The sequence below is a fragment of the Panthera pardus genome, unplaced genomic scaffold (assembly GCF_024362965.1).
Source record: "Panthera pardus isolate Hobbes unplaced genomic scaffold, ASM2436296v1 HiC_scaffold_10, whole genome shotgun sequence".
In the NCBI taxonomy this organism is placed as follows: Eukaryota; Metazoa; Chordata; class Mammalia; order Carnivora; family Felidae; genus Panthera; species Panthera pardus.
Genome location: NW_026526655.1, coordinates 8,687,580 through 8,712,647, shown reverse-complemented (window position 1 = coordinate 8,712,647; position 25,068 = coordinate 8,687,580). Strand labels below are relative to the sequence as shown.

General features: G+C 53.0%; 1 protein-coding gene and 1 long non-coding RNA gene across 2 annotated transcripts; one reads left to right on the top strand and one right to left on the bottom strand.

The window, feature by feature from the left end:
• Window positions 1–5,572: 5,572 nt before the first annotated feature.
• LOC109264929 (uncharacterized) lies at window positions 5,573–8,783 on the bottom strand. Its single transcript, XR_002078931.2, has 3 exons — window positions 8,503–8,783; window positions 8,082–8,192; window positions 5,573–6,711 (listed from the first exon to the last, which is right to left on the bottom strand). It is a non-coding gene; the product is annotated as an uncharacterized LOC109264929 (long non-coding RNA).
• A 102-nt stretch (window positions 8,784–8,885) lies between these two features.
• Window positions 8,886–20,314, top strand: SPATA3 (spermatogenesis associated 3). Its single transcript, XM_019445615.2, has 4 exons — window positions 8,886–9,317; window positions 12,673–12,847; window positions 14,983–15,125; window positions 20,251–20,314. The coding sequence occupies exons 1-3, from the start codon at window positions 9,008–9,010 to the stop codon at window positions 15,086–15,088; spliced, it is 591 nt and encodes a 196-aa protein (XP_019301160.1). The 5' UTR covers window positions 8,886–9,007; the 3' UTR covers window positions 15,089–15,125; window positions 20,251–20,314.
• Window positions 20,315–25,068: the final 4,754 nt, after the last annotated feature.

The following is a 25,068-nucleotide window of genomic DNA, read 5'->3' as shown; positions in this document are numbered from 1 at the left end:
CTTTTTGTAATAGAAGGGTGAACTGGGTGCCTGGCCACTCAAGCAGAGGCCACATCTCCCAGCCTTTCCTGCCACCAACATGGTCACACAGCTAATTCTGGCCAATGGCATATGAGTAGAAATGATTCACCCAACTTTCTAATCATGCCCTAGAAAGGATGCTTCCTTCCTCTCCCTCCTGTCTTTGTATCTCCCACTGTCCGGGAGATGAAGGGTCCCGGGCCAGCTGTCCTAGAGGCAGGAAAGGAAGCCGCCTCTTGAAGGGACAGAGAGCCTCTCCACCACCTCTCGATCACTGAGCTCAGTAGAAATAAATGTCACTTCTAAGCCAATATATCCTTGGATCTATTTGTTACATCAACTTAGATGAATCATGAAGGAGTTCAAAGTTGTTGAGGAGGAAACTTTTTCCCTCCTTCCCTTCTGGGTTCTTTAGGTGGTCTAGGAATTAAACTGACATGCAACAGATTCACAGGAGAAAAACATTTAATTCTGTACACACGGGAGCCCCATAAAAACATGAGACTCAAAGGCAGTCGGGCAATCGAGGCTTATGTGCCATCGTGAGCTAAGAAAAGGGACAGGGGCCCTGGGTCTCCAAAGGGGAGGAAGACACTTCATAGGACGATGAGAAGAGCAGACATTTAGTAATCAGATGTTGAGCTCACCATGCGGGTAAGTCTATCAGATAAATTATCTCTAGTAATATCTCTCTTTCTGGGCCAGACCCCCATGTAAATTCTTTTAGGCAGTTAAGAGAGGTAAAAAGCTTTTCCTGAGTCTTTGAGTCTTGATTGCCTTCAGCTCAAAATAATCCACATGCCCAAGTAATGCATTTTGGGTCGTATATTCTGCCTCCCTTCAGAGTGTATGCTCAGGAGTCTTAGAATCCACTTTTTAACACTAGCACATACAGCACCTGCCCTTAGTGCCACTTCCTGCCAGATCTCTCCCTCCCGGGGGGAAGAAAAAAAGCCCCAAGAAGGGCTGTTAGGGATGACTGGGCTCCGGCCTCATCCTCCTACTCTCTAAGGTCACACAGAGTCCTGCCACCTCCCTGCTCCTCTCTCCATGCTGTGTCTTCACTCTGCCCAGGGATGTGGCCTAGGTGGGACCCTTTGGCAGTGGCCCTTGAGTCTTAACCTTGCGCTGAAGGACAGTACTCCGTGTCAGACAGGTGAATGCAAAGGTCCTCTGACACCTCTGTCTGACTCTTTGAACTGATGTCGGGAAACACAACATTGGGCCCCACCCCCCACCCCTGCAGCCCGGGGCTGCCTTTGCCCCCAGGCATGGGGGACAGAGCAGGAGAGCGAAGCACCCTACCCTCCTGACAGTTCAGTTCAACTCTAGCCCTTCCTAACTGGTACTCCCCAGTTCGGGACTTGATAAAAGAGGGTTTAGAAAGGGCGAGTCAAGTCCTGGCCCAGGTAAGGGCCTCCTCCCTCGCAGCGTGATCCAAATCCTAAGACTCCCGTGCTCAGCCATGCTGGCAGCCGAGAGCTGGGAGCCTGCTTCAGATTCTGTCTCTCTCTCTCTCTGACTGTCACCCACTCTCACTGTCTTCTCAATCTCAAAAATAAACATTAAAAAAAATTTTTTTTAAGATTCACACACTCAGGTTAACCTGTCCAATAGCAGACACCTGGGTGGCACGGCGACAGGTATGATGCATCCTGGAAGAAACTCGCATCGATTTATAATACAGCGGCCCAGCACCCTAGGGAAGGGTCACCCATGAGTCCCTAATTCTGACCTTTTCCATTTGCTGAGGGGAAGGGAGGAGGCTGGAGAGGTTCTTACCAACACTGTCCAGATGGAAGGGGAGCTGAGTGTCTGGTCCAAGGCTGAAAAACCAGGACCCCAACAATGTCCATCCTGCTTCCGCAAAGCTGCGGGGGTCTTCTGCCATTACCTGGTCTTCCCCAGTTCCCAGGCCTGAGGGGTCCTGCAGCTTTCGGCAGGATTCCAGCTGGGGTTTTCTGGTTGACAGGTTGCTTTTCAGAGTCTTTAACTTACATATTTTTAAAAATAATTCTAAACAACCTAAAAAAGCTCATTTAAACATTTTTTTCATTTAATTTTTTATTCATTCTTGAGAGAGATTGGGACAGACCATGAGCAGGGGAGGAGCAGAGCAAGAGAGGGACACAGGATCGGAAGCAGGCTCCAGGCTCTCAGTCGTCAGCACAGAGCCCGACGCGGGGCTCAAACTCACAAGCTGCGAGATCATGACCTGAGCCGAAGTCGGACGCTCAAGCGACTGAGCCACCCAGGTGCCCCTCGTTGAATTCATTTTAGAGAGAGAGAGATCGTGCATGCCAGCAGGGGAGGGGCAGAGAGAGAGAAAGAGAGAATCTCAAGTAGGCTTCACGCTCAGCACAGAGCCTGAAGTGGAGCTTGATCCCACGACCCTGGGATTGTGACCTGAGCTGAAATCAAGAGTCGGACACTCAGGGGCGCCTTCAGCTCAGGTCATGATCTTCCTGGTCTATGGGTTCGAGCCCCATGTCGGGCTCTGTGCTGACAGCTCGGAGCCTGGAACCTGTTCCAGATTCTGTGTCTCCCTCTCTCTCTCTGCCCTTCCCCCAATCATTCCCTCTCTCTCTCTCTCTCTCTCTCAAAAATAAATAAAACACTTAAAAAAAATTTTTTTAAAGAGTCGGACGCTCACTGACTAAGCCACCCAAAGCTCATTTATTAAAAAAAAAAAAAAAAAAAAAAAAATCAGCAAAGGGAAAAATCTTCCCCACCATTGAACTCTAGTCACTGTGGCCACCTTGAGTGCCTTTGTCCCACCTCCCCAGGGCAGGGAAGGAGGTTTTATGCTTTTTGTTTTGGTTTTGCTAAAGATTTTTCTGGCACTTTGACAAGCCTCTGATACCCTGTAAGATACATATTGGTCTCTGCCTCCAGTTCCTGAAACCCTTGCGATGTCTTAAGTCATAAGGGCACTAAGAGCATTTTTTTTGTTCTAACATTTGGTCATTGACCCTGTCCCTGACACTGAGCTCCTAAATCCCTTGGAATTTCCTAGGTAATAGGAGTGGCTTTTGTTCTAATGAAGTGACTCTGGGTAGGCTCCTGGAAGGAGGCAGGTCACCAGAAAGACCAAGTCATGATTAAAAGCTTGGGATTTCCAGATTTTTCACCTCCAGAGAGGGAAAGGGGCTAGAGACGGAGTTCATCATTGATCGTGCCTACATGAAATCCCACTAGGGTTGGGGTTTAGAGAACTTTCAGGTTGAGAAACACGTGGGAGTTCAGGGAGATCGGTGTGCCCCGAAGTGGCAGGGAGGCTCCGTGCCCCTTCCCACGTCCCTTGCCCTTCACATCCCTTCCCTCTGGATACTCATCTGTGTCTTTTATCAAATCCTTTTATAATAAACTGGCAAGCATTGAGTAAACTGTTTTCCCGAGTTCTCTGAGCCATTCTAACAAATCAATCACACCTGAGGAGGGGACAGTGGGAAACTCAGATTTACAGCCAACTGGTCAGAAGCACAGGTAACAACTGGCAGCTGGAGGTGGGGACAGTCTCGTGGAATTAATCTATGGGATCTGATACCATCTCCAGGAAGATAGCGTCAGAATTTACTTAAATTGGGGCGCCTGGGTGGCTCAGCTCAGGTCACGATCTCACGGTTGGCAAGTTCCAGCCCCACGTGGGGTTCACTGCTGTCAGCATAAAGTCTGCTTTGGATCTTCTGTCTCCCTCTCTCTCTGCCCCTCCCCAACTCATGCGATCACGCTCCCTCTCTCTCTTTCAAAAGAAGTAAACGTTGAAAAAATAAAAAAAGAACTGAGTTAAATTGTAGGACTCCCAGCTGGTGCCACAGAATTGCTCAGTGTAGGGACAACAAAAAAACAAAAACAAAAACATGTATTTGGTGACCAGAAGTGTCAGAACCCGGTTTGGTGTGAGTAGCGAAGGAGAAATACAGGGGGGAAAGGCTAGATTTTTCTAATACATACACATAGAAGACTGGATGGAAGCAGACCCCAAACCATCTCCTGCAGCCCCAGTAGTTCAGGCTTGGACCGGGACCCTGGCTCCCGGATCGTCCAGGGAGCAGCTGGGCCCAGCCACCGTAGGGCGCGCCTCCCAGGCTCAGCCATCTAGAACCAGCCTCTTTGCTCCTCACTGTTTTTCAAATATCCCAGATGCAGTGAGCACCCAGGTCCACTGCTTTTTAAATGTCCACCAGGTGCACAAAAAGCTGTTTTACTTGGAGGCTGGGGCATAATGGTGCATCCGCGAGGTAAAGGCTTTTGCCCTTTTGACACCGAAGTCACACGAAGTGACAGAGAAACTAAACACAGCTGGCCTTAGAGCAGCCAGCAACAGCAATTTCCCTGTGTTGAAAGATTTCCAAAAAGTAGAGAGCGCAGGCCCTTGGTCAGGACAGGGAGAGGCAGGACCCCGGGGTATTGTGGCCTGCTCCAGGGAAGGGCAGCTTGTCCCGTGACCAACAGAGGCCCGGGCCCGGAGGGGCAAGAGAGCCGGACTGGACATGGAGCCTGGGGACGGGCCCTCCAGGGCCCCGCACGATGGGACGGATGAGTCACAGCAGCCGGCTGCGGCCCAGTGCATCGAGGGCCACCGCCTGATACCGCTGTTGGACGAGCTTTGGAAGAGCGACCAGTGCTGCCTGGCCCTGCAGGACATTCCGGAGCAGGCCCCTGCCAATCAGTGCTCCCGGCCCTCGTCCACCCGAGCCACGAGCGGGCACAGCAGCTCCAGCAACTGCGCCGCGCGGCGGCCCAAGCGCTCCGGCGACAGCTCGTGGAAGCCCGCCGACTGCCCCGCCGCCGAGCGCCAGCGCCCCACCCGGGAGAGGCCACGCCCCAGGTGCAAGACCGCAGACCCGTGCGAGCCCGTGACGGCTCGGGCTCTGGCCGGGACCTGTGGTTCCGAGGCGGTGGAGGAGCCGGCGCCGGGATGCCGGGAGCCTTGCCAGCCGCGGGAGGCGCCGGAGCCGGGCTGTGCTGCCCGTCGGCCGCTGCGCTCCAACCTGCGGCGGCTGCGGCTGCTCCTGCAGCAGGTGCACGCGCGGGATCGCCAGCCGCTCGCCGCGCTCGTCGGAATCGTCGTGCAGCCGCGGCCCGAAGAGGAGGAAGAGGCGCGACGCCCCATGGAGACCCTGCTTTGCAGCGCCTTCGCGCCGCACCGCCCCACCGTGGAGGTGCACACGGCGGTGTTCAGCCCGAGCCGCCCCGAGTGCAGCCTGGGCGTCCCGCGCGCCGGCAGCCCAGCCGAGCGCGGGGCTGCGTCCCCCTAGCGCATCGGGAGACCCAGACGGATGGTGAGGGGCCCGAAAGCGGGGGTGTGGGAAACTGCAAGGACGGAGGGAGTGCCGTACTGGTCCAGTGTGGTGGGCAAATCCCCGATGTCACGGCCCCTCTCCTCGTGGCCCTACCTGCACCACTCTGGGTGCAGATTGATTAGATTTCTCACCCCAGGTGTGCTCACGGGGCGATCTCCGGTCAAAAATGTTCGAATTTATTTAATTTGTAGAGTTACACTTGCACCCACCCACCCTACCCCTTGCCCCCTTGCCCCCTTGCCCCGTACTCCAAATCACACTTTTTTGCAAGGTACAGGTTTGGGAGTTTGTAGGACCTGGGCCCACACCTTCCTCTTCACATCCACTTATTTTTTGCTTGGTTCTGTGGGTTTCTTCTCCAAAGAAATCACAATTTACGGTAAAAACTGCCTACTGTGAACCAGGCACTGTACTAAGGGCTTTTTGCGTCTTAGGCTCGCAATTGTATTCCGGAAGAGGTGCTATGTCAGAGTAGCTGGCCGACTGCGCGATTCTTATTCAGCCCTTGAGAGCTTTCCTATCAAGGAATCCAGGCCTGTGGGCCCAGAGGGTCAATCTGCGGGTCTAGGGCCCTGGACAGGGGGCTCAGAAATGAGCACCAAGTGCCTTCTGTCTCTGAAGTCCCCTCCAGAGGCAGCAGCAGGGAAGAAAGAAGTGCTCTGGGCAGGGTGGTCCAATGTCCAGTTGTTCAAGCCTCTGCCACCTTCCCACTTGGTGACCAGAGCAAGCTGTCTCCTCTGAGGACGAGTTGCCCTCCTGACATGTGGGGTCCAAGGGTCAGTTGGTGTCTGAGGTCTCATCCAACTCTACGACACTAGCTTCAGGACAAATATTGACACGCTTGCTCTCGTGCCCTGGACACAGCCAGAGGGCCAGGATCACTGGGTGTGGATTTTAACACCCTCGGAACTGTATCCTGACTGCCTGACCTCGCATCCCCCATAGACTCCATCTTTCTCACTTTCCTGAATAGTCCATGAGGTTGCCCCATGGCTGCCATGTCCGGGAGGAGAGCTCAGACTGTTGGGTGGTCCTCAGCCAAGGCCAGAAAGCCCCAGTCCGTCCTTGAAAAGAACCCCATGGTGATGCAGTCTGTGAGTGCCTTGTCCCCCATCGTCCATGCCCACCCTGCTTGCAATGATTTCCTGCTTTCTTTTTCCTCCTACCGTCGCCTTCAAGCAGCTTGTGTTGAGTTTCTTCTCTGGTCTTTGGCCCTCCAGGGCATTCACTGCCTGTGAGCAGGGACCACGTGAAAAGACAGGAGAAACGTCATCCTAACTCCACGCAGTATATGAATGATCTAGGGCTTGGAAAGGGAGGGGTCACTTCCAGGTAGGGATCTCGAGAAAGGCTGTAGGAGGAGAGGGGTCCACTTGGGATGGATCTGGAAGATGGGACAGAAAGGGAGAGAGGTCTGATGGAGGGGAAGGGCTTTCATACATGCAGGGAAGCAGGCCTCCACGCTCGCAGCTGCCAAGGGCTGGACAAGGTCAATGAGCCTGGGACACTGGTCTGTGACTGTGTTCTAGAGAAGTCAGACTCCCTGCCAGGACCTTGTGCTCCAGCCAGAAGGCAGAGGGGGCCACGGAAGACCTTCTAGCAAAGTCCTGCAATGCCATTCTTCCTCGTCCCTCTGGGCCAGCCTCACTCTACAGGCACTGTCTCCCTGCTTCTTGCTTAAAGAACGCACCAGTATTTTCTCGCGCCGTAAACCTCTCACTCCTCTGTTTCCTCCATCACTCTCCCCGGGAACAGGGACTTCTTTTCTGTGCCACTTGGCCCCTCGGTATGACATGGCACGTTTCTTTCATCTACCAGGAAATACTACCCACATGAGTTTGCCTTATCTAATTCATTTAAACCGGTGGTTCTCAACCAGGGGCAATTTTCACACACACACGCACACACCGGAGACATTTAGCATTGTCTGTAGACATTTTGGTGGCCACAACTTGGGGCGGGGGGGGGGGGGGGCAGGGGGACATGCTACGGGCATCTCTTGGCAGAGGCCAAGGATGCTGCTAAACTTCTCCAACACACAGGAGAATTATCTGAGCCAAAATATCAGTAGGGCTGAGGTTGAGAAACCCCGGGTTAAGCCAGGTGGAAACCCCAGGCAAAAGCCCACTGGTGTCTGAAAATTGAATACTGCAGAGATGAGTGCCTTAGGAGTTCTTGACCTGTCTGCTTTATCTGGACGGGGTCCCTGACCCGGGTTTCCAGTCTCTGACTCTAAGTTGAATCCCCCAGAGGGATCCATCGCTCTTGACTTCAGGGAATTACTTACCTGCTCCCTGAACCTCCTCATGCGAAGGGTCAACCAAGTTCGATGCAACTTTATCGATCTGAGCCATCTTCCACTTCTAGTCCCTGGTGCCTTTTTTTTTTTTTTTTCTTCTTCAATCTTCTCAAGACCTTTTTTAGTTCATTAACTTTAAGGCCTATATAATGATCCGATTCCCTATTGCCTTCTGAAATCATGAAAGAGCTCTGAATGAGAATTTGGCCTTGTCGGATGCTTCCAACCAGCTGTGTCACCTTGGAAGGTGACTTAACGTCTCTAAACCTCAGTTTCTCTTCCTTCAGTTCTTTTCAGGCTCTAGAATCCCTAAACTACTTTCTGTCATTTCATATTTCATATTGGCTCTGGCCTTGCGTGGAGGTGCCTTCTGGCTATGTCTGCCCTTAACCTTGTCCTGGAGCAAAGGCTTCACCCCCTAGGAACATACAGTTAACAGCTGAATATGCACCCACCTGGTGATGCATCGGTAGTGGAGAGAGGGTCTTCTAATCTGAACACATCCCGTGTTGCAGTCAGTGTGACGTTTCAGGTTGTCTTTTAAAAATGCTTTATCCGCGTCCATCCTAAAAGGAAAATCATATTTTTACCTTCAGGAAAGATTCAGAGTCCCCTGATTGACCCGACGACTTTGGGGTTTAGGAGGTAGTCAGTTGTTGCCAGCGTAATGAGTTCGAACAAAGCTGGTATGTTTTCAGGGGAACGTCTTTCACCATAACTAAGGGTTCTTATTACAGCTGGGGATCCCCTGCCCCTTCCCACAGGAGGGGGGGCAGGTTTGGGAAGAAAGGAGAAGCTACTTTAAGAGAACCTGAGTGGGCAGGGGGGAGGGGGGGACAGCTGATCCACGGACTCCCCAGTCTTCGGTAAAGTTACCTAAAACTCCCAGAGCACGTGGTGAAAGCGTTTGGTTTTGGTAAGTGGAAACCGGTGACAGAGCTGAGCGTCACATGAGCTTCACAGCCAGGGTGCCTCCGAGCGAAACAGAAAGCGCACAGGGACCCACGAACACACCAGCGGGGAGGGGCCCGAAGGAGGCGCTCAGGTAGCAGAACCGTGGGGGTCCAGGTTGTCACAGGCCCTGTGGCCAGGCGGAACTAGGTGCTGGAGGGCCCAGCAGGTGCCTTCTGCCCATCCCAGTAACTGGGGAGGAGGGAGGGCAGCAGGCTAGTGTGGGCAGAGGACGCTGTCCGCAGAGCCCTGCCACGGGAGCCCCCCCGGCTTTTGTGACCTCACAGGAGGGCTGTAGGTGACTGTTCTCTGTGGGGCTGAGGTCCGCAGAGCCTTCCCCCAGGGCAGGGGCAAACGGCCCCCTTCCAGGAGGGAGCCGGGAGATTAGGCAGCTCCATGTAGGTCCACATGTAGGTGAACAGAACCCACCATGAGGAAGGGCAAAAAGAAGAAGCCAGAGTCCAGACGCCGCGGCTCCACACCCCAGCACGCCAGCTCGGAGTCCACACCCCAGCAAGCCAGCTCGGAGTCCACACCCCAGCACGCCAGCTCGGAGTCCACCCCTCGGCCCAGCCCTGGGTCCACCCCGCAGCCCAGCTCTGGATCCATCCCCCAGCAGCCGGCACCCCAGGCTCTCCCAGCTCCAGAAAGCAGACCCTCAGCCCGGGCCCCTGCACCGGCCCTGGGCCAGTTGCCTCCGGACCCTACCACAAAAGCATCCTCTCGATCCAGGAAATCAGGTGGGCACAGGGTCCCCCAGAGGCTGGCTCATTTCGGGTCGTGGCGTCGGTTGACACGTATCCTGGACCTGTGCTTGTGGGGTGTGCGGGTTTGGGGTTTCGCGTTTACCCAAGAGACTAGGATTCCTGGATCTCGCCATTCCCCACCACCCTGAGTCTCAATGAAGAAGGCAGCCCCGCGTACATGTCGACGACATTTGCCTTGGCTCTGCCACGATACTAGCTCAACGGGAGTCAGGAGTGCCGTGCGGCTGCTCACAAATAAAAACCAAGGATGCGTTAACAGAAATATACGGTTTAGGACGAGGGAGGTGGTCATACTCCGCCCTCGTCGGACTATCCTTGTGTGCTGTAAAAGATGCTTCCCAGTCCAGTCCAAAAGAGATAGTGCGGGTTAATGGGGGATGAGAGGGCAGGGAAGCAAGAACCATTTGACGTATGCGGTTTGGTTGAAGGCATCGGAGGAAATCTGCCAAGTGAATGTCGGGAGCACACTTGCTCCGTGTTGCCCTCCGACGTCTGACTAAGCGCCCAGGAGTAGGGTTGCTGAATAAAATACAGGACACCCAGTAAAATTTGAATTTCGGACAGACAAATAATTTTTTAGCGTGTGTCCTAACATGGCACGGGCATTCTGCATTTTTATTTGCTAAATCGGGCGGCCTTCCCTGTGGAAGACACCGTAGACAGGCAGATTTCTGCTCAACACGAAGAAGACATTTCCGACGATTAGTTCTGTCTGAAAATGGAATGGCTGTCTAGGAAAAGTGGTCCCCTGTCTTCTTGGGTAGCCAGGGTCCGAATGAACCTTGGATTGTGTAGAGGGAATTCGAGTGGCGTTCAGGAGACGGGCTGGTTCATACTTTTGCTAATAGTGGTAGTAACTAACTCTCGCCACTGGGTATTAACCCAGCATTCGGCTCAGCTGTCTATGTTAACCTTCCCGTTTGACGGTCCTATAAAGGAGCTACTGTTATCCTCGTCTCCCTTTTATAGATGGAGAAACTGAGGCTCAAAGAAATCAAACCACACACTCTCAAGCAAGCAGTAGTAGCGGGGAGAGGGCAGCCTCCATCTACTCTGATTCCAATACCCTTGCTCTTCACTGTGACATTGATCGACCTTCTGGTCCCAAGAGTCCGGTGGTTTCCCCAGGAGGAAGAACACCCTTCTCTGGGATTTTGTTGAATTCGCCGTGAGCCAGTGCCGGTGGCTCTATGGTCCTGAGCAGGCCACGCTCTCTGGGCTGCAGCTTATTCCTCTGCGATGGTGTGGATACAAAAAAAAAAAAAAAAATGTGGGGTTTAGTGAGAGAGCCAGATCCAACATACCACTGTGACAACAATCCTATTTCCATGGCTAAGAATCAATTCATTTTTAACATGTAGAAATAGTTATAAGTGTGATATATCATGTGTATTGTGATCATCAACCACGGACATCAACATTTCTGGATTATGGCCTTCAGAACTGGTATCTGTAGAAAGCAAAATTTTCCATCCCCAAATCTTTTGATGAATGCATGTGGCTCACCCCTGGGGAAAGGATTCTGCTTATTGAGAAGGCCGAGCAGGAAACAGTGATGATCTGTCAGCGGTTACAGTGGACCCCCTACACTTCTTCTGCCAGAGGAATTTTCTCCCTTTGAACCGGAGTGGGAAACAATGTTGGCGATAAGGGACAAAGGCCTTTATTTAAATAAAGGGTGCCATTTTCTAAAATCCAAATCTCTTTGTATGCAGAAAACATTGTAGTTCAGGAAGGTACAAGTCTTCCACTAAAATGGCTATAATCGAAAGATGGACCGGGGCACCCGGGGGGCTCAGTCAGTTGAGCAACCGACTCTTGATTTCAGCTCAGGTCACCATCTCATGGTCATGAGATCGAGCCCTGCGTTGGGCTCTGCACTGACAGCATGGAGCCTCCTTGGGATTCTCTCTTTCTCTCTCCCTCCCTCTCTGCCTGTCTCCCAGCTCATGCTCTCTGTCTCTCAAAATAAATCAGTAAACTTAAAAAAAAAAAAAAAAGTGAAGTTACCATGTGACCCAGCAATTCCACTCCCAGGTACATACCCAAGAGAATTAAAAACACAACATCCACACAAAAACTTGTACGTGAATGTTCACAGCAGCTTCAGTAATAATAGTCGAGAAGTGGGGGGAAAAAACTCAATATCAACCACCTGATGAATGGATAAACAACGTGAGGGGTATCCATACAATGAAATACTATCTGACATATTGACACGTGCTGCCACACGGGTAAACCTCAAAGACATTAGGCTAAGTGAGAGAAGCTTGCCCCCCAAAAGCCCACATGTGTGATTCCATTTATGAAAGGTACAGAATAGGCAAATTTCTTGCCAGGAACCGGGGCAGTGGGGAAAGGCAGTGCCTGCTCAATGGTTATGGGGCTTCCTTGGGGGACAGATGAAAATGTTCTGGAATTAGACAGTAATGATGGTTGTACACCTTTGTTGATTGACCGAAACCACTGAAAACTTTAAGGGGTAAATGTCATGTACAGGAATTAAAAGCCTATTAAAAAAATTGTTTTAACAGAGAAAAAAGACCAGTGTTGCCTTTAGAGTCCCTTCCTTCCCCATTCCAGAAAAAGTATCTGTTGTGGGCGGGTCTAAGCAGGAAGGGTGCTGAGTCTGCCCGGTGGACCGCTGGCCGAGCTTTGGTCAGAAGAACCTGTAGCTCGGTCAAGAAGCCAGGACTGAAGTCACTGCACGAGGAGGGAGTTATCCACCTGGAAGTCCCCTTGGGTAACAGCACAGCATCTCCGAGTTCCGCTGGGATCCTTGGCAGGGGACACATGGGAGACAAGTTTGGGGAGGCGTCTCAAGGACCGTAAATCAGAGCAGCAGCTGGCTTCTGGATAAGTCAGTGAACCCCGGGCAAATGGACCTTGGACCGATGTCAGATGCCCCCTCTTGCCGAGCGGACGGTCCCCTGCTGCCGTCCGTTCCTGTGAAGTCTCTTGAAGGAGCGCCGAATGAGTTAGCAACCCTGAGCCGAAGCCCACTTCTTGAATCTACTTGTTATAAGGGCACAGCCCATATATTCTCTGAGCCTCTGTTTCCCTATTTGCAAACTGAGAATATTCCAGTGGAATATCGAGCGATATTCCACTCGGCAGGGTTGTCCTGACAGACGAGAGGATAATGACGAGGGGAGGGAGGAAGCATTGCTCGGGTGTGAGCTGTTAACAGCGTGATTTTGCAATCCCCAGGGAGCTCCGGTCCCTAAAACAACCAGCTTCCCCTGCTCTCTCTCCTGTGTCTCCCTGGCTCCCGCCGGCCTCCTGGAGGCAGGGGGTCCCTCATCTGTCTCCTTCTCTGTCCATCCAGGGTCTCTGACTCGTGCGGGGCCGCGGGCCTTCTGTTCCTGTTCCGCTTGCCCCGGAAGCTCTGCTTGCTGGCGTCGTCTGGGCCTGTGTCACAGCCGCATCTTTGATGTCCTCCTTCCTCTACCCTGGCCGACCATGCCAGGAAGAGGATTTCCAAGCCTCCTCACTTTCTACAGGTTCTGGAGCGCGTGGGGGGCTGGACCCTCAGGGCACACAATTCCTGGGGTCAGGCTCTGCCCCGGACCATAGTAGCAGCCATGGGTAACTACTTCTTGGGAAGCCCAGGCAGAAAGGAAGCCTCTCCCGGGGTGGCCAGTTCCTGGGGTTTGGCACCCTGCCCTTTCTGACCAGACCCACACCCCCAGGGTACCCCACCTGCACGGAGGGGTGCCAGTTTTCTTCCTTACTGAAAATGGCTTCTTTGGGAGGCACGTTTTTCTTTTCTCCATAGGCCCACTGCTTCCTCAGAGTCTATGCCCTCACAGCCCTTAGTAAATCCCCTGTCACCCAGAGCTTTGTGATTAAATGCTGTGTTTGGCGATTGGCCGCCTTCTCTGGCCCATACCACAGCTGAGAGCTTCTGGTTCTTGACCCGCATCTGCACTACCCCCCAGACTTTAGTGACAGATGCTGACTGCAACTCACACGTGCCCTTGGTAATAGCAAGATCCCCACTCCTTCAGCGGTTTCCGGCTACTTCCGGCAGCTCCACAGGAGACATGCCCCCAGGCTGGGCAGCCTCCCCTAGAGTCTTCCACGGTACCTGGCCTTCCTTTCCTCTTCCACGGAGCCATCAGGAGAAAGCCACCCCTCGTGGGAAGACCCCTGTGCAGAAAACATGGACTGAACATGTCAGTCCCCCTGCCCAGTGGTGCAGGGCTCTGTGCAAGGGCTGGGTGGAGGGGAGCCCTCATCATCTGCCCCCAGTTCTGGGCCCCAGAGTAGTTGCACCTGTATTCAGGGTCTCACCCGATGTCCACGAAGCGGCTTCCCACTTGGGGATCTCACACCCCCAACCCAGAAGCAGAGCCTACCCACCCCTCACCCTCATCCTGCTCCTCCTCTTGGCTGGTGTCTCCACCACCAAATCCCCTCTCCTGTCCATCCTTGAAAAGCACCATCTCTCAGACATACGAGAAGCAAACGGATACCCAGGTGTGTTGGGAGAACATGCGTAAAGCCAAAAATACCACCTGGTAAGTCCCCGTCGAGGAATGATCTGCCCACCACTCCCCTTTACTGACTTTCCTCCCACGCACTTAGTATTCCTATCCATCTGGTGCTAAGCCGAACCACAGATTCGTATCACTTTAAAACCAACAAGCGGGAAAACCTGTTCTGGATAGAATACTAAGCCCTGTGAGGGAAACCAGAACAGGGAACTTTACCCTTAAAAACCGTACCGTCTACGTGGTAAGCTGAGACATGGGCCTTAGGATCTCAGATGCAAGCCGGAAAGTGACGTCTGTCCTAGAGATGTTCTAAGAGCTTCAGGAAAAGAGCGCTCGCTCCTAAATCAGCGTCCAGGGAGACTTTGCAGTGTCATTGGTATCTGAGCTGAGTCAAAAAGGGTCTTGGGATCCTCTGTGGCTTAAGATGAAAAGACAGAGCATCCTAGGTGGCAGAGGGAAAGGTAAAAGGCTCAGAATTAGGCAAGTGAGGGGAAGGGGCAGAGATCCAGTCTGGCCGGGGTAAGACGTGTCAGTCTTGATTCCGCTCAAATTCTAGCACCAGCGTCCATCATCGTGACGCCTCTCGGTGCAGTGGAATGTGAGACCTTGGCCTGAAACACACAGTCACGTTGAATAAGGTTCTCTACTTCAGTAGGATTGATGTCAACACGGATACTGCACTTTGTCAAAGCCTTCCTCGGGAGCGTGATCATCTGTTTTCCTCGCCTGTGTGGTGGGCGTCATATGTTGTTTCCTCGGATTCCTCACCTCCAAAATGGGGTCACGTGACACACCCCGCTTCACATGGTGGTTGTCAGGCTCGAGGAAGACGCTGGGTGTGAGATGCTTGGCACGGGGCCTGGCACACCGCGGCCTTCGCCGCCTTCGTACCCTGCTCCCTGGGTGTCCCGGGGAGCTGGCACCCCAGGCTAGCCCATCCTCAGACGCAGGGACTCTCGCGACAGGGATTTATTGGAAGGGGTGGGCGGAATTGTGTCCCCCTGAGAGGAGGCTCGGTCACGGGGAGAAGGCGTTCCTGAAATCCTGAGGCCACCCTACGATTTCTGCTTTCTCTGCCTGTAGAGGGCCCTAGAGTCCCAGCTTCCCCCAACCTGTGGGCTTTCTGTTTCGCTCTACAGAGAACCTGCAAGAAAACACTCCACTCATCGTAATTCACGTGCTCCAAGCTCTCGGGCCTGCCGCTGTGGCTCTGGGAGCCCTGGGGGCTGCCTGTTACATCACTGAATCCTTGTGAACAAACCCCAGGCCCGCGGCCCGGCAGGTACGTGGACCCCCTCTGTGCCCGCTCCCCCTTGCAGAGCTGGTCCTCAAGCCACCGAGCCGCCGTCCCTGCAGGACCGGGCCGAGGGAGTGTCTCTCCTTCTCTGAATAAAGGGGGAATTTATGGGTGGACCAAGCCCCCAGCCTCTCAGGGAAAGCTTAAGAACCGAGGGACTCTTCCTGGATTCAAGGTCACCTGGCTTTGTCAAGCAGCCCCGAAGCTCTTGGACAATGCCAGACCCATTACTGGGATTGTCAAACCAAGGTTCCCCCAACCCCCACTGGCCTGGGATACCAGACAGGAGGAAATGGGAGACGTGGAGCAGAGGTTCCTAGCCAGGCTCCTAGGGGCAGAGCCTGAAACAGGGATTTGGGTGCACAGGATTTGTGGAGGAAAAAGGGAGTGAGGGAGGTAAGAGGACAGAGGAAAGAGTAGAGCGAGGAGGAGGTCTCAGCGGGGAGTCCAGCTTCAGCTTGACCCCAGGGGAGCTTTGGCGCGTGAGTTACACCACAGAGCTGGTGGGGATCTGGGTGGGCACCAGGAGCACCCACAGTTGTCCCCAGTGCCAAGTCCCCATTGCAGTGAACGCCTGCTAATGCTGGTCGGGTGGTAATGGCAGCTTCTCCACCCACCCCCAGACCTCCACCGTCCCCAGAATGGACAGGGAGTGGCCACAGCAGGGCACGAGGTGGGAACAGATGCTCAAAGTATCTCAAAAGCCCGACCCAGACAGTAAACTCACCAGCTGCTCAGGGGCTCTGCTGCCTGATCGAGGGACTATTGTGGATGCACCTTAAGTTTCATGAAATTCCAGAGCCACCAAGAGGCTCTATTTCCCCATCTAGAAACAGGGAAGACCGTGGGGCCTTCTTCTCAAGATTATTGGAATGTAAGATAAGGTGGCCAGGTGGCGGGTCTTGTTACCCCTACCACCATGGGGGTGGTTGGAAACATGCAGGCTTTGGAGTAGGTCCCAGGCCTGACTCTGCTCCCTGGTGGCTGGGTCTTAGGGGACGCATCACTTAACTTCTGTGAGAGCCACGCCATGGCTAACGTAGGGGGACTAGTGACGGCCTCCAAGGGCGATGGTTTTGAGGATGCACTGAGGGGATGTTCAGACATGCCAGGCGGGTCACAGGGGATGGGTAGATGGTGACCGGCAGTCTGAAGAATGCCCTTGAGCCATTTTGTTCTAGAGGCTCCTTACAACAGGGCCCACGGTGTCAGCTTGGGTTCTGTCCCTCGAGGCACGCAAGTTTAACGTCAGATCCCGTTCCACACCCAGGATCTCTGGAGCCTGGGACAAGTTCCTTAACTCCTGACACCTCATTTTTCTTTTTGTTAAACGGAGGTAATGATAGTATCCCTCTCACTGGGTTGACATCTGTAATATCACTTACTCTTTTTTTTTTTTTTAATTAGCTTTCTTTTTAACTCCCACGCATTTATTTTCAAGGGAAATTTAGTTCTGGCCATAAATGGAAAATCCTATCCCTTTCCATAAAAAGACTACACAGTAAATATACATCCAAAATGTCATGGAATTCTAGCCGATAAGGATACCTGAGAAAGCCTCCGCTTTCAAGGCAGTGCCCTGTGTGCTCCAAGGACAGGTGTTGGATGTTGAGACAGGCAGCGCCACACTGAGACGCTGTCTTCCACTTTAACCGGAGTTGAGAGACCCCAGGAATGGCAGGGACTCCAGTTACTTAATGTGAAGCATCGTATATACTGCACTTCACACAGTGCTGAGCCCTGCGCGGAGGGTGCAGGGAGGGGAGGAAGGAGATGGTTGATGGCAAGGAGGGGAAGAGAAGGTGGCCGGGAGGGGGAAATGGAGAGGACGGGAGAGGAATGGAAACCCGCCCCGGGTCTGGAGGAGGTCACTCCCCCAGGGCCTGAGAGTGAATCAGTGGCAGAGTCAACAAGACCCCAGAGACTGAAGCCCCGAGTGTGTTGGGGGTGGGGGTTCAAGTGGCTGGTGGGCCCTAAATCGCGGACGTCACTTAGAAACGCACGCAGTGCACGAACTTCACCCAGCTTTCTTCTGCTCCGAGGGGTAACTCCTTATGTCCTCTCAGGGTGGGCCCGGTGCCTGGATGCAGGGCTAGGGTGCAGCTTTCTCGGGGCCAGACGAAACCAGCCCAGGGACAGGTCTCCAACCTGACAGGCTGGTCCGGCCAGCGACCAGGGACCAGGGACATGCTGGTCCTCTCTCTGCACGGAGCTGTCCCGCGACCACTCTGGTTTCCCTTGAGGGAGAGGGAGGCTGTGCCACCCACCCTGAGTGGCCTGAGACAGGGTCCTTCCCAGACCCCACAGCCATGATGAGGTGGCCTTTCTGCACGTAACCCACTGCTTTTGTCAAATTACTGTTCCAGCACTGGGATGGCATTGGGGTACTTGAAATGCGTTTTAACCGACCTCAGCAGGCCTAGCTTCTTCCAGACCTGCTTCTGTCCGAGCCTGTGCTACAGGGTCATATCCCATCATTGAGTAGACACTGTGAGTCTGAGGGTCTGATTATGGCACCACCAGCAGGGGGCAGGAGAGGCCTTTCTGGAAGCCTAGAGGTTGCAGTGACAGTTCCTGGACACTAGTCAAGCACAGTGTCTCCCACTCTGACTTCCCACTGTCCCCCACAAGAGCCCCTGCGAACTCTGTCAACAGGCAAGTGGGGCAGCACGGCTGTGACATGTCAGTACTGACCATGTGCCCAGCACCACACCGGGTACGGTGAGACTTGATGACACCAAGGTCCACCAACAGCCGACGGCTAGGCTTGGGACTTTGAGGTCTGGTAAAGTCAGTGCATCTAGGTGGGTCAAGGCCCCCAAGAGAGGGGAACAGGGGACAATAATTCACAGGGAGACACAAATGCTTACCTGACATCCAAGCTAGAAGGCAGAGTGCAGATGGGGGGAAAGAGTGTTCATTAATTAAATAATGCATTCATTCATTAAATATTCCTTGGGTATGTACCCTGTGCTATAGGAGTAAACCAAGATGTACAAAAGCCCTCCCCTGGTGGAGCCTGCATCCTAGAGGGCACAGACAGACAATTGACAAGTGAACGAATAAACAAGATCTCTTGATTGTGTGGCAAATGTTAGGAAGGAAATAGAGACATAAAGTTGATCTGATAAAGAACAGAGAAGGTCAGAATGATCGGGGCGGGGGGGTTGCTCCTGGGAACAGGCTGGTCTGTAAAGGCTTCTCTGAACTGAAGCACACATGCCAGAAAGAGCCAGACTATGCAAATATGTCTGTGTTCTTACAGACAGAATAGCAAATTCAATAGTCCTGAGGCAGGAAGGAGCCTCACACGTTTTGGGGGCCAGACAAGAGGCCAGTATGGCTGAAGCCAAGATGCCACTGGAGGGACCAAGGTCAGGCAGGGCCTCGAAGATTTCTCTTGTGTTCCAGATGGGTTGGAAGCCCCAGAAGCAGGGCAAGAGCAAATTCTTATATAGCACTTCCTGTGTGCAGGCACTGTTCCGGGTCCTTTACATATACTCGTTCATTCATCCTCCCCTCAGAGGGAAGTCTCTCAAGCTGCTGATTTAGATTTCAAAATAATTGCAGGTCCTGTCGAATAGAGAATGGAAAAGGGGGAGGAGGACGAGATCAGAATTGTTTGCACTACTCCAGGCAGGCAAAGATGACACTTGGAACAGGGTGATGGCTCTTAGGGATATAGAACCAGCAAGTCTTGCTGATAGATTGAATGAAGCGATGAGGGAAAGGAAGCCTCAAGGAGTCCTTGAGGTGCCATTGCCAGAGGCACAAGGCACAGGAGGGGGCAGTAATCAAGAGTTCTGTTCGTTGTTACTGTTAAGATGTTGGACAACCAAATGGGCATGTCACATAGGCAGATGGATATATGGAAGTCAGCGGAAAAGCCCAGTCTTAGCTCTAAGCGTAGGAGTGATTAGAAATAGCTGAGATACACAGCCACAGGCGGTGGCTAAGATGACTCGGGGAGAAGGCATAAATAGAGCAGAGAGCCAGGAACTGAGGCCAGGAAGAGGTCGTTTAGAAGTCTGCTAGTGAAGGAAGGTGCCTATGGACAAGACACCTACTGTGGGTCTGCTCTGGGTCAAGCAAGTATGCAGGGTCCCTGTAAGTTCTCAGAGATAAGCAGAACAGATAGGTTCAGGTCAACAAGCGGTGTCCACAGGTAGGGAAAGGCAGCAAGGAGACAAGAATCTCAATGGAAGGGGCTGAGCAGGGCTGGGACCTCTGATCATAAGGACCCTGCCGCTACCTTTCTGCTTGTCCACGAAGTGTGGACAGACAGACATGTGCTTCCCTTTCCTAAGGGAAAGCACCCACTACAATAGGTAGGAATGTTTTTAGAAGGTGATATGGGAGCCAAGCGCAGAATGAACTCTCAATGCGGATCTGTTGGCTTGGACAAGTGCTTCAGCCACTGAAAGCGACCCTGAGGTTATATGAAAGTCGGTGTGTGTGTGTGTGTGTGTGTGTGTGTGTGTGTGCATGGGGGTTACACTGAGTCATCCTGGGTTCCATAGGCTCAGCAATGAGACACAGTGGAAGGGAAATAGAGAGTTTGGTGTCCTTCTTAGTCCATAGACTATAGAACCATCTAATGACAGTGACAAAGCCTCCTCTCTGGGAAAAGGTGTTTCTAGAATCCTCCTTCTTAAAGCGTGGGAAGCCCCTCTCTTAGCATCCCTCCAAGAATGATGAGACACTACAAGCAAAGGGCTGTTTCCCCTCTCCTTTTGGGCACTGAGCATAGTAAAATTCATTGCCACAATCCAGCTTGGGGGCCATGAGGCTCTATCGTAGCTGCTGGGAGCCCTGGGAGAAGGGACAGGAAAAGAAGGCGCCAATGTTGACTGAGCCAAGTACCTGCCAAGAACTTTGCATAAGTGCGTTATAGCCTAAAGGGAACACCAGGCTCTAAGTGGCTGCGTTTAGATGAAACTAGTTGACAAGACAATGACAGAAATTTGAATCCTAAATCATTTATTTTTCCACAAGAGGATCTTAGCTGCTGAACCTTCACCCATGGGGTGGTAAAACTGGGAAGCCACCAAAATTCCAAGGTCATGGAATATTGTCCAAGCTAATGGCTCTATCCTCATTTTTCTTACAGATCCAGTTTCCATCAAGGATCTCTCTTGTCACCAAAATAGAACAAAAAAAAAAAAATTCTGTTTCATGAGTGTGTTTTACCCAGAGACACAAAGTTCGACTTGGCAAGTGTGTTGGGAGACGGGTTTGGGATGACTTTGAGAGCCCCAGGCAATGAGGGTGGGATCCTGCAGTTTCCTGTTGGGGCCACAGACCCGATGGTGGGGGTGGGGGGAGGGCAACTTTCTCTGCACATTCAGAGCAAACTGTTTCTGAGTTTCCCAACCTAAAAACAAGAATTCTAGAACTTAATTCAATACCTAACACAGTCAACTGCACTTCCATCAAGTGGTAATCCCGGTTAGGGGAACAGGAGGAATGTGCTGGCCCCCTTCCAGGCCTGCGCCTTGGGGAACAGGGGCCCTGTGCCTGGGGACACTCTGTCTCTGGGAGGTGGCTTCATTTAGCTTCACCTGTGATGGGGGACACGCGGGGTCAGGGCCAGTCACCACTTGCAGTCTTGTGCCCTCTCGGAGGACTTAGCCACACCCGCCAGAGGCTGGTGGGGCTTGAGCAGCTGAGGCAGAGGTCTCAGTTCAAAGCGGGAGTACGGGAGAGGGGTGTGAAACAGGGAAGAGATGACAGTCCATTCAGGTGCGGTGGCCCCTGAGGACAACTGAGGCCTACCCAGTTCTGCTGGGGCAACGATGGGAGACAGACCATATACCTCAGAATAATCCCACTGGAGGCAGGAAAGCTGGATGTTTAGACACCCGTCCCATTGGTCCTCAGTTAAGGGCTGCTGGAAGGGAGATGGTTCTTTCTTCCAGGACTTTCCTCCGCTCCAGAGATGAAGCTCCCAGGCAAAGAAGGCAGATGGCTGCCCTTGGGAGTCCAGAATGCACTGAAGCCCTCAGTAATGACCAGGGTATGTGAGCGGGCAGGGAGCCAGCCTACCTGTAACAGGGAAGGCAGGACTGGGCCAGGTGGGCCGGGCCAGTCCCAAGGAACCCTGCAGCCCACTCGTCACCTCCCCATCCTGGGATTTCCTTTCCTAAACAGGCACTGACTGATAGGCTGGGAGAGGGTCCCTACCCCTGGACTGAGAGTCACCTCCTCTGGGAAGCAGCCCCCCCAAGAAGAATGCAGACTTCCAGGCTGGGGCAGGGTCACGCTATAGTCCTGTCCTGAGGGTCAGCATGAAGGGGGCATAGATCTGGTGCCGAGGACTGGGGCCCCTGGTCAGCCTGGCTCCTCTGACTGAAGACACTCAGCTCCTTTTCCCGGCATATTAATCAGTCCCTTTTCGTTGTCCCCGTCAGACAACCTCACCCAACCTGACCTGAACAAGACGGGGATGTATTGGCTCCCGTCAAGAGGGAAATTCCAGTGCAGATGTGGCTGGTTCCGGGGGTGCAGACCGTGCCCCCAAACCTGTTTCTGCTTTTGCAGGGTCACCTATCTTCAGGCAGGGGGCCTGACGGCTGCAGCAGCAACAGCCCCCCAGCCTCTGAAGGTCAAGTCTGGCAGGGAAGGTGGTCTGTTTCCCAGCAGCAAAAGGGCTCTGATCAGCCTCAGATCAGGTCCTGTGTCCCTCCTGGAACCCATGCTCTGCCCAGGGGAAGGCAACGCTCTGACTGGCCAGGCTACAACCACCTTTGGAACTGAGGGTCAACCCCACGGAAGGTCTGAGGACTGACGGCAGGGAAGAGGCCAAATGATAATTTTGGTAACCTGTTACTCAAAGAAGTGGGAACCCATGCCAGGCAGCTAAAAACCACAGCTTTCCACTCCAGATGGTTTTGAGCCTGTGACCAGAGCTCTAGTGCTGCCCTCCACTGCTGCCCCCTTCCCCTCCACCGCCACCATTTCACCAGGATGAATGCCTGAGTCGCTAGGAGTCAAGAATTCACAGTTGCCTTGAGCCACGGACCCATGGTATTTGGATTCCTCAGGGCAGTGGTGACCTGGGCAGTCCCACCCTCCCACCTGTGGGAAATGTGACTGGCTGTCATCATGACTGGGGGATACTATAGGCTGTTAGCGATGAAGGCTGAGAATGCAAAGCACAGGACAGTCCCACACAACAAAGAGTTATCCCACCCAAAATGTCAATAGCATTCTCTTTGGCAATCACTGCCACCAGGGCTCATCCGTGGATACTCTGGTAGTACACTGCCCTTGCATTGGGTCTCACGGTACTGGTCACGGACCATAGGCATCACTCTCGAAGAGTAGAAACCATGCATGATAAACGGTCACATGCCAAGCATCCCCCAAGTAATGGGGGGATGTTGGTATGTTCTATTCTGTTGGTATTTCCTGTAGGACATACCCTCTTCCCTCTATTTGTTAGGTCCTGGAGGCAGACACCAGCTGTTTTTCCTCTCTCGAATCCTTCCTGGCACATAATAGAATCTCATGAATGAATAAGCCTGCCCCCACTGGGACCATTTTTTGATAAGCTGAGATTTGGGTTAGGCCATTGCATTCAGAGTGGCTTACAGTGATGGTTGGATTGAACTATTTTAATTACCACCAATTTCGAGCAACAGCCCCAACAGGTGCTTTGGAGAGGGAAGAGGAGAGCTAGAAAGAAGCGTGGCCAAGTATACTTCTGACCACAGTGCAAGAGCTAAGGCTACCGTGGCTGTGAGTTTGGGGACAGCCTGGCTGAGGCTGGGCCTGTGGGTCTGGCATCTTCACCAGGCTAGATTCAGACCTTGGCTCTGACTGTGGTCTCTAGACCACAGACTGGCTATTCCTAAGAAAGTCGGGTCTTATCCCGTTGCAGCAGTCCTTCTGAGGGCGGAAGAGGTACACCAGAAGAGGCTACAAGAGGTGAAGAGCCAAGTCCAGGCTGCCCGAGCCCCCTGCAGCTGCCCATCTGGCCCACCCAGCTAACTGGCGCCAGGTGCTAGGACCAACTGAAAGGTCCCGAGCTTTTCAGATACTTCTCTGGTCCTCCTCCTTCCCACCCTACCCTCCAGAGGACAACCACTCTCCCACTGGCCACGAAACCTGGTGGGCTACAGGTAGAATGAGTAAGCAGGATGCAGGGAACCAAAATGACAAGTCCAGTCGTAAAACTGAGGTGGAACACCCAAGGGCAGCCCCTTCCATCTCCTCTGAGGTCCCAGGCTCAATGCTATGTTTGGCAGGGCAGTAAATCAGGCCTGTGGCTGCTGGTAGCCCGTAGAGGTAAGATAGCTTTTCACGCTGCTGCTGCGAGTTCTGCCTTCACTGGAAGATTCTGGAAGACCTTTTCTCCCCAGCCAGCGCTCCTCGGTATAGGCAGCGACAGCATACACATTAATAACATGCAGATACTATACTCTCACGACACCTCACACAGCCAGTCATGGAGACTCGGAGCAGGAATTTGAGTTGGCAAAGTGCCCTTGTAAAAACGATTCATGATACGTTCCTGGCCAAAGTCAGGGAACTGAGCCATGAGCTGGCAAAAGGACTGGGGCTAAGAAGTCTTAAGGTACCTCCTTACTGGGAGTGTTGCATTGTTGGCTGCCAAGGAGGGAAGTATCCAAGGAAGAAGGCCAGTTGGTCTTAGCTGCAGGGCTGAAGCAAGGGATCCAGGCTCAAACTCCTCCAGGAGATTGAGAGCTAAGGAGTTCTGTTCGAATCCGGGGCGACTGATCCCACTTAAGAAGAACATAAAATAGGGGCACCAGGGAGGATCGGTAGTTGAGCATCTGACTTCGGCTCAGGTCATCATCTCACAGTTCGTGGGTTCGAGCCCCACATCAGGCTCTGTGCTGACGGCTCGGAGCCTGGAGCCTGCTTCGGATACTGTGTCTCCCTCTCTCGCTCTCTGCCCCTCCCCCACTTGTGTGCATGCGCGCTCTCTCTCTCTCTCTCTCTCTCAAAAATAAACATTAAAAAAAGGAGTACATAAAATGGATGAATTGGACAATCGGCTTGTCTTGCATTAGACTCAGGATGAAAGGTCTGGGTGGGCCAGCTCCATGAAGATGCTGAACCCCTGGGATTGTGTTCCCTTTTTTACCTTTCTCTTCCTCCCTCTTCCACTTTTTCTGCCTTTCTCTTGCCTGCCCACCTCCAGTGGTCAAGGGTGAGCTGCTTGTACCTTGTTCTGGGAAATCCGAGGATACCCGGGACGCCTGTGTGGATTGAAGTCGGCTGCAGAATGCCACTGGGATTTAGATTTACCCTCTGGTGCTCTATTCTGCAGATGTGGTAGGAGGTGTTTTGATGAGCTGATAAGGGATCTTGAAGGAGGTAGTGCGTGTGGAAGAATCCCAAAGCTACTGTAGCTCAAAGAGCCCAGCAGGCCCCCCGGGCGAGCCCCTGAAGCTGGGCAGAGCTGACCAGGAGAAGTGGGTTGGAGGAACTTTTGGGGTCTACGTTGCACTTCGGGGGGATTTGTGTTTCGCGCATATGGTGGGGGCGGTGTTGCTTTCTCTGTGGGAAGAAGCAAAAGGAAAGTCTTGTTCTAGTGGGCTTAGGAACCGATTTGCCCACTTTCTTCCTCTTACTCACTTAGCAAAACCACATCCTGGTTCAAAAACCAGTTCTCCATCTCTGGTGCACGTCCAGCGGGACTTGGTCAAATACAACCATGCCTCCTGGAATTACTCTAAATTTATGACCTCGAATTCCAAGTAGGCTTCAGTGCTGGCGGGGATTGAATCACTGCACATCTCCCTGATACTCTTCTGTCTTCAAACTTTACCCCCAAGTCTCCCCATCTACCAGCCCCTCTCTAGTCAATATTCATGTCCCCTTCACCCAAGACAACCACTGGTTTGATTTCTACACCCACCGACAGACAGACACATAGTTTTGCCTGTTCTGGAAACTC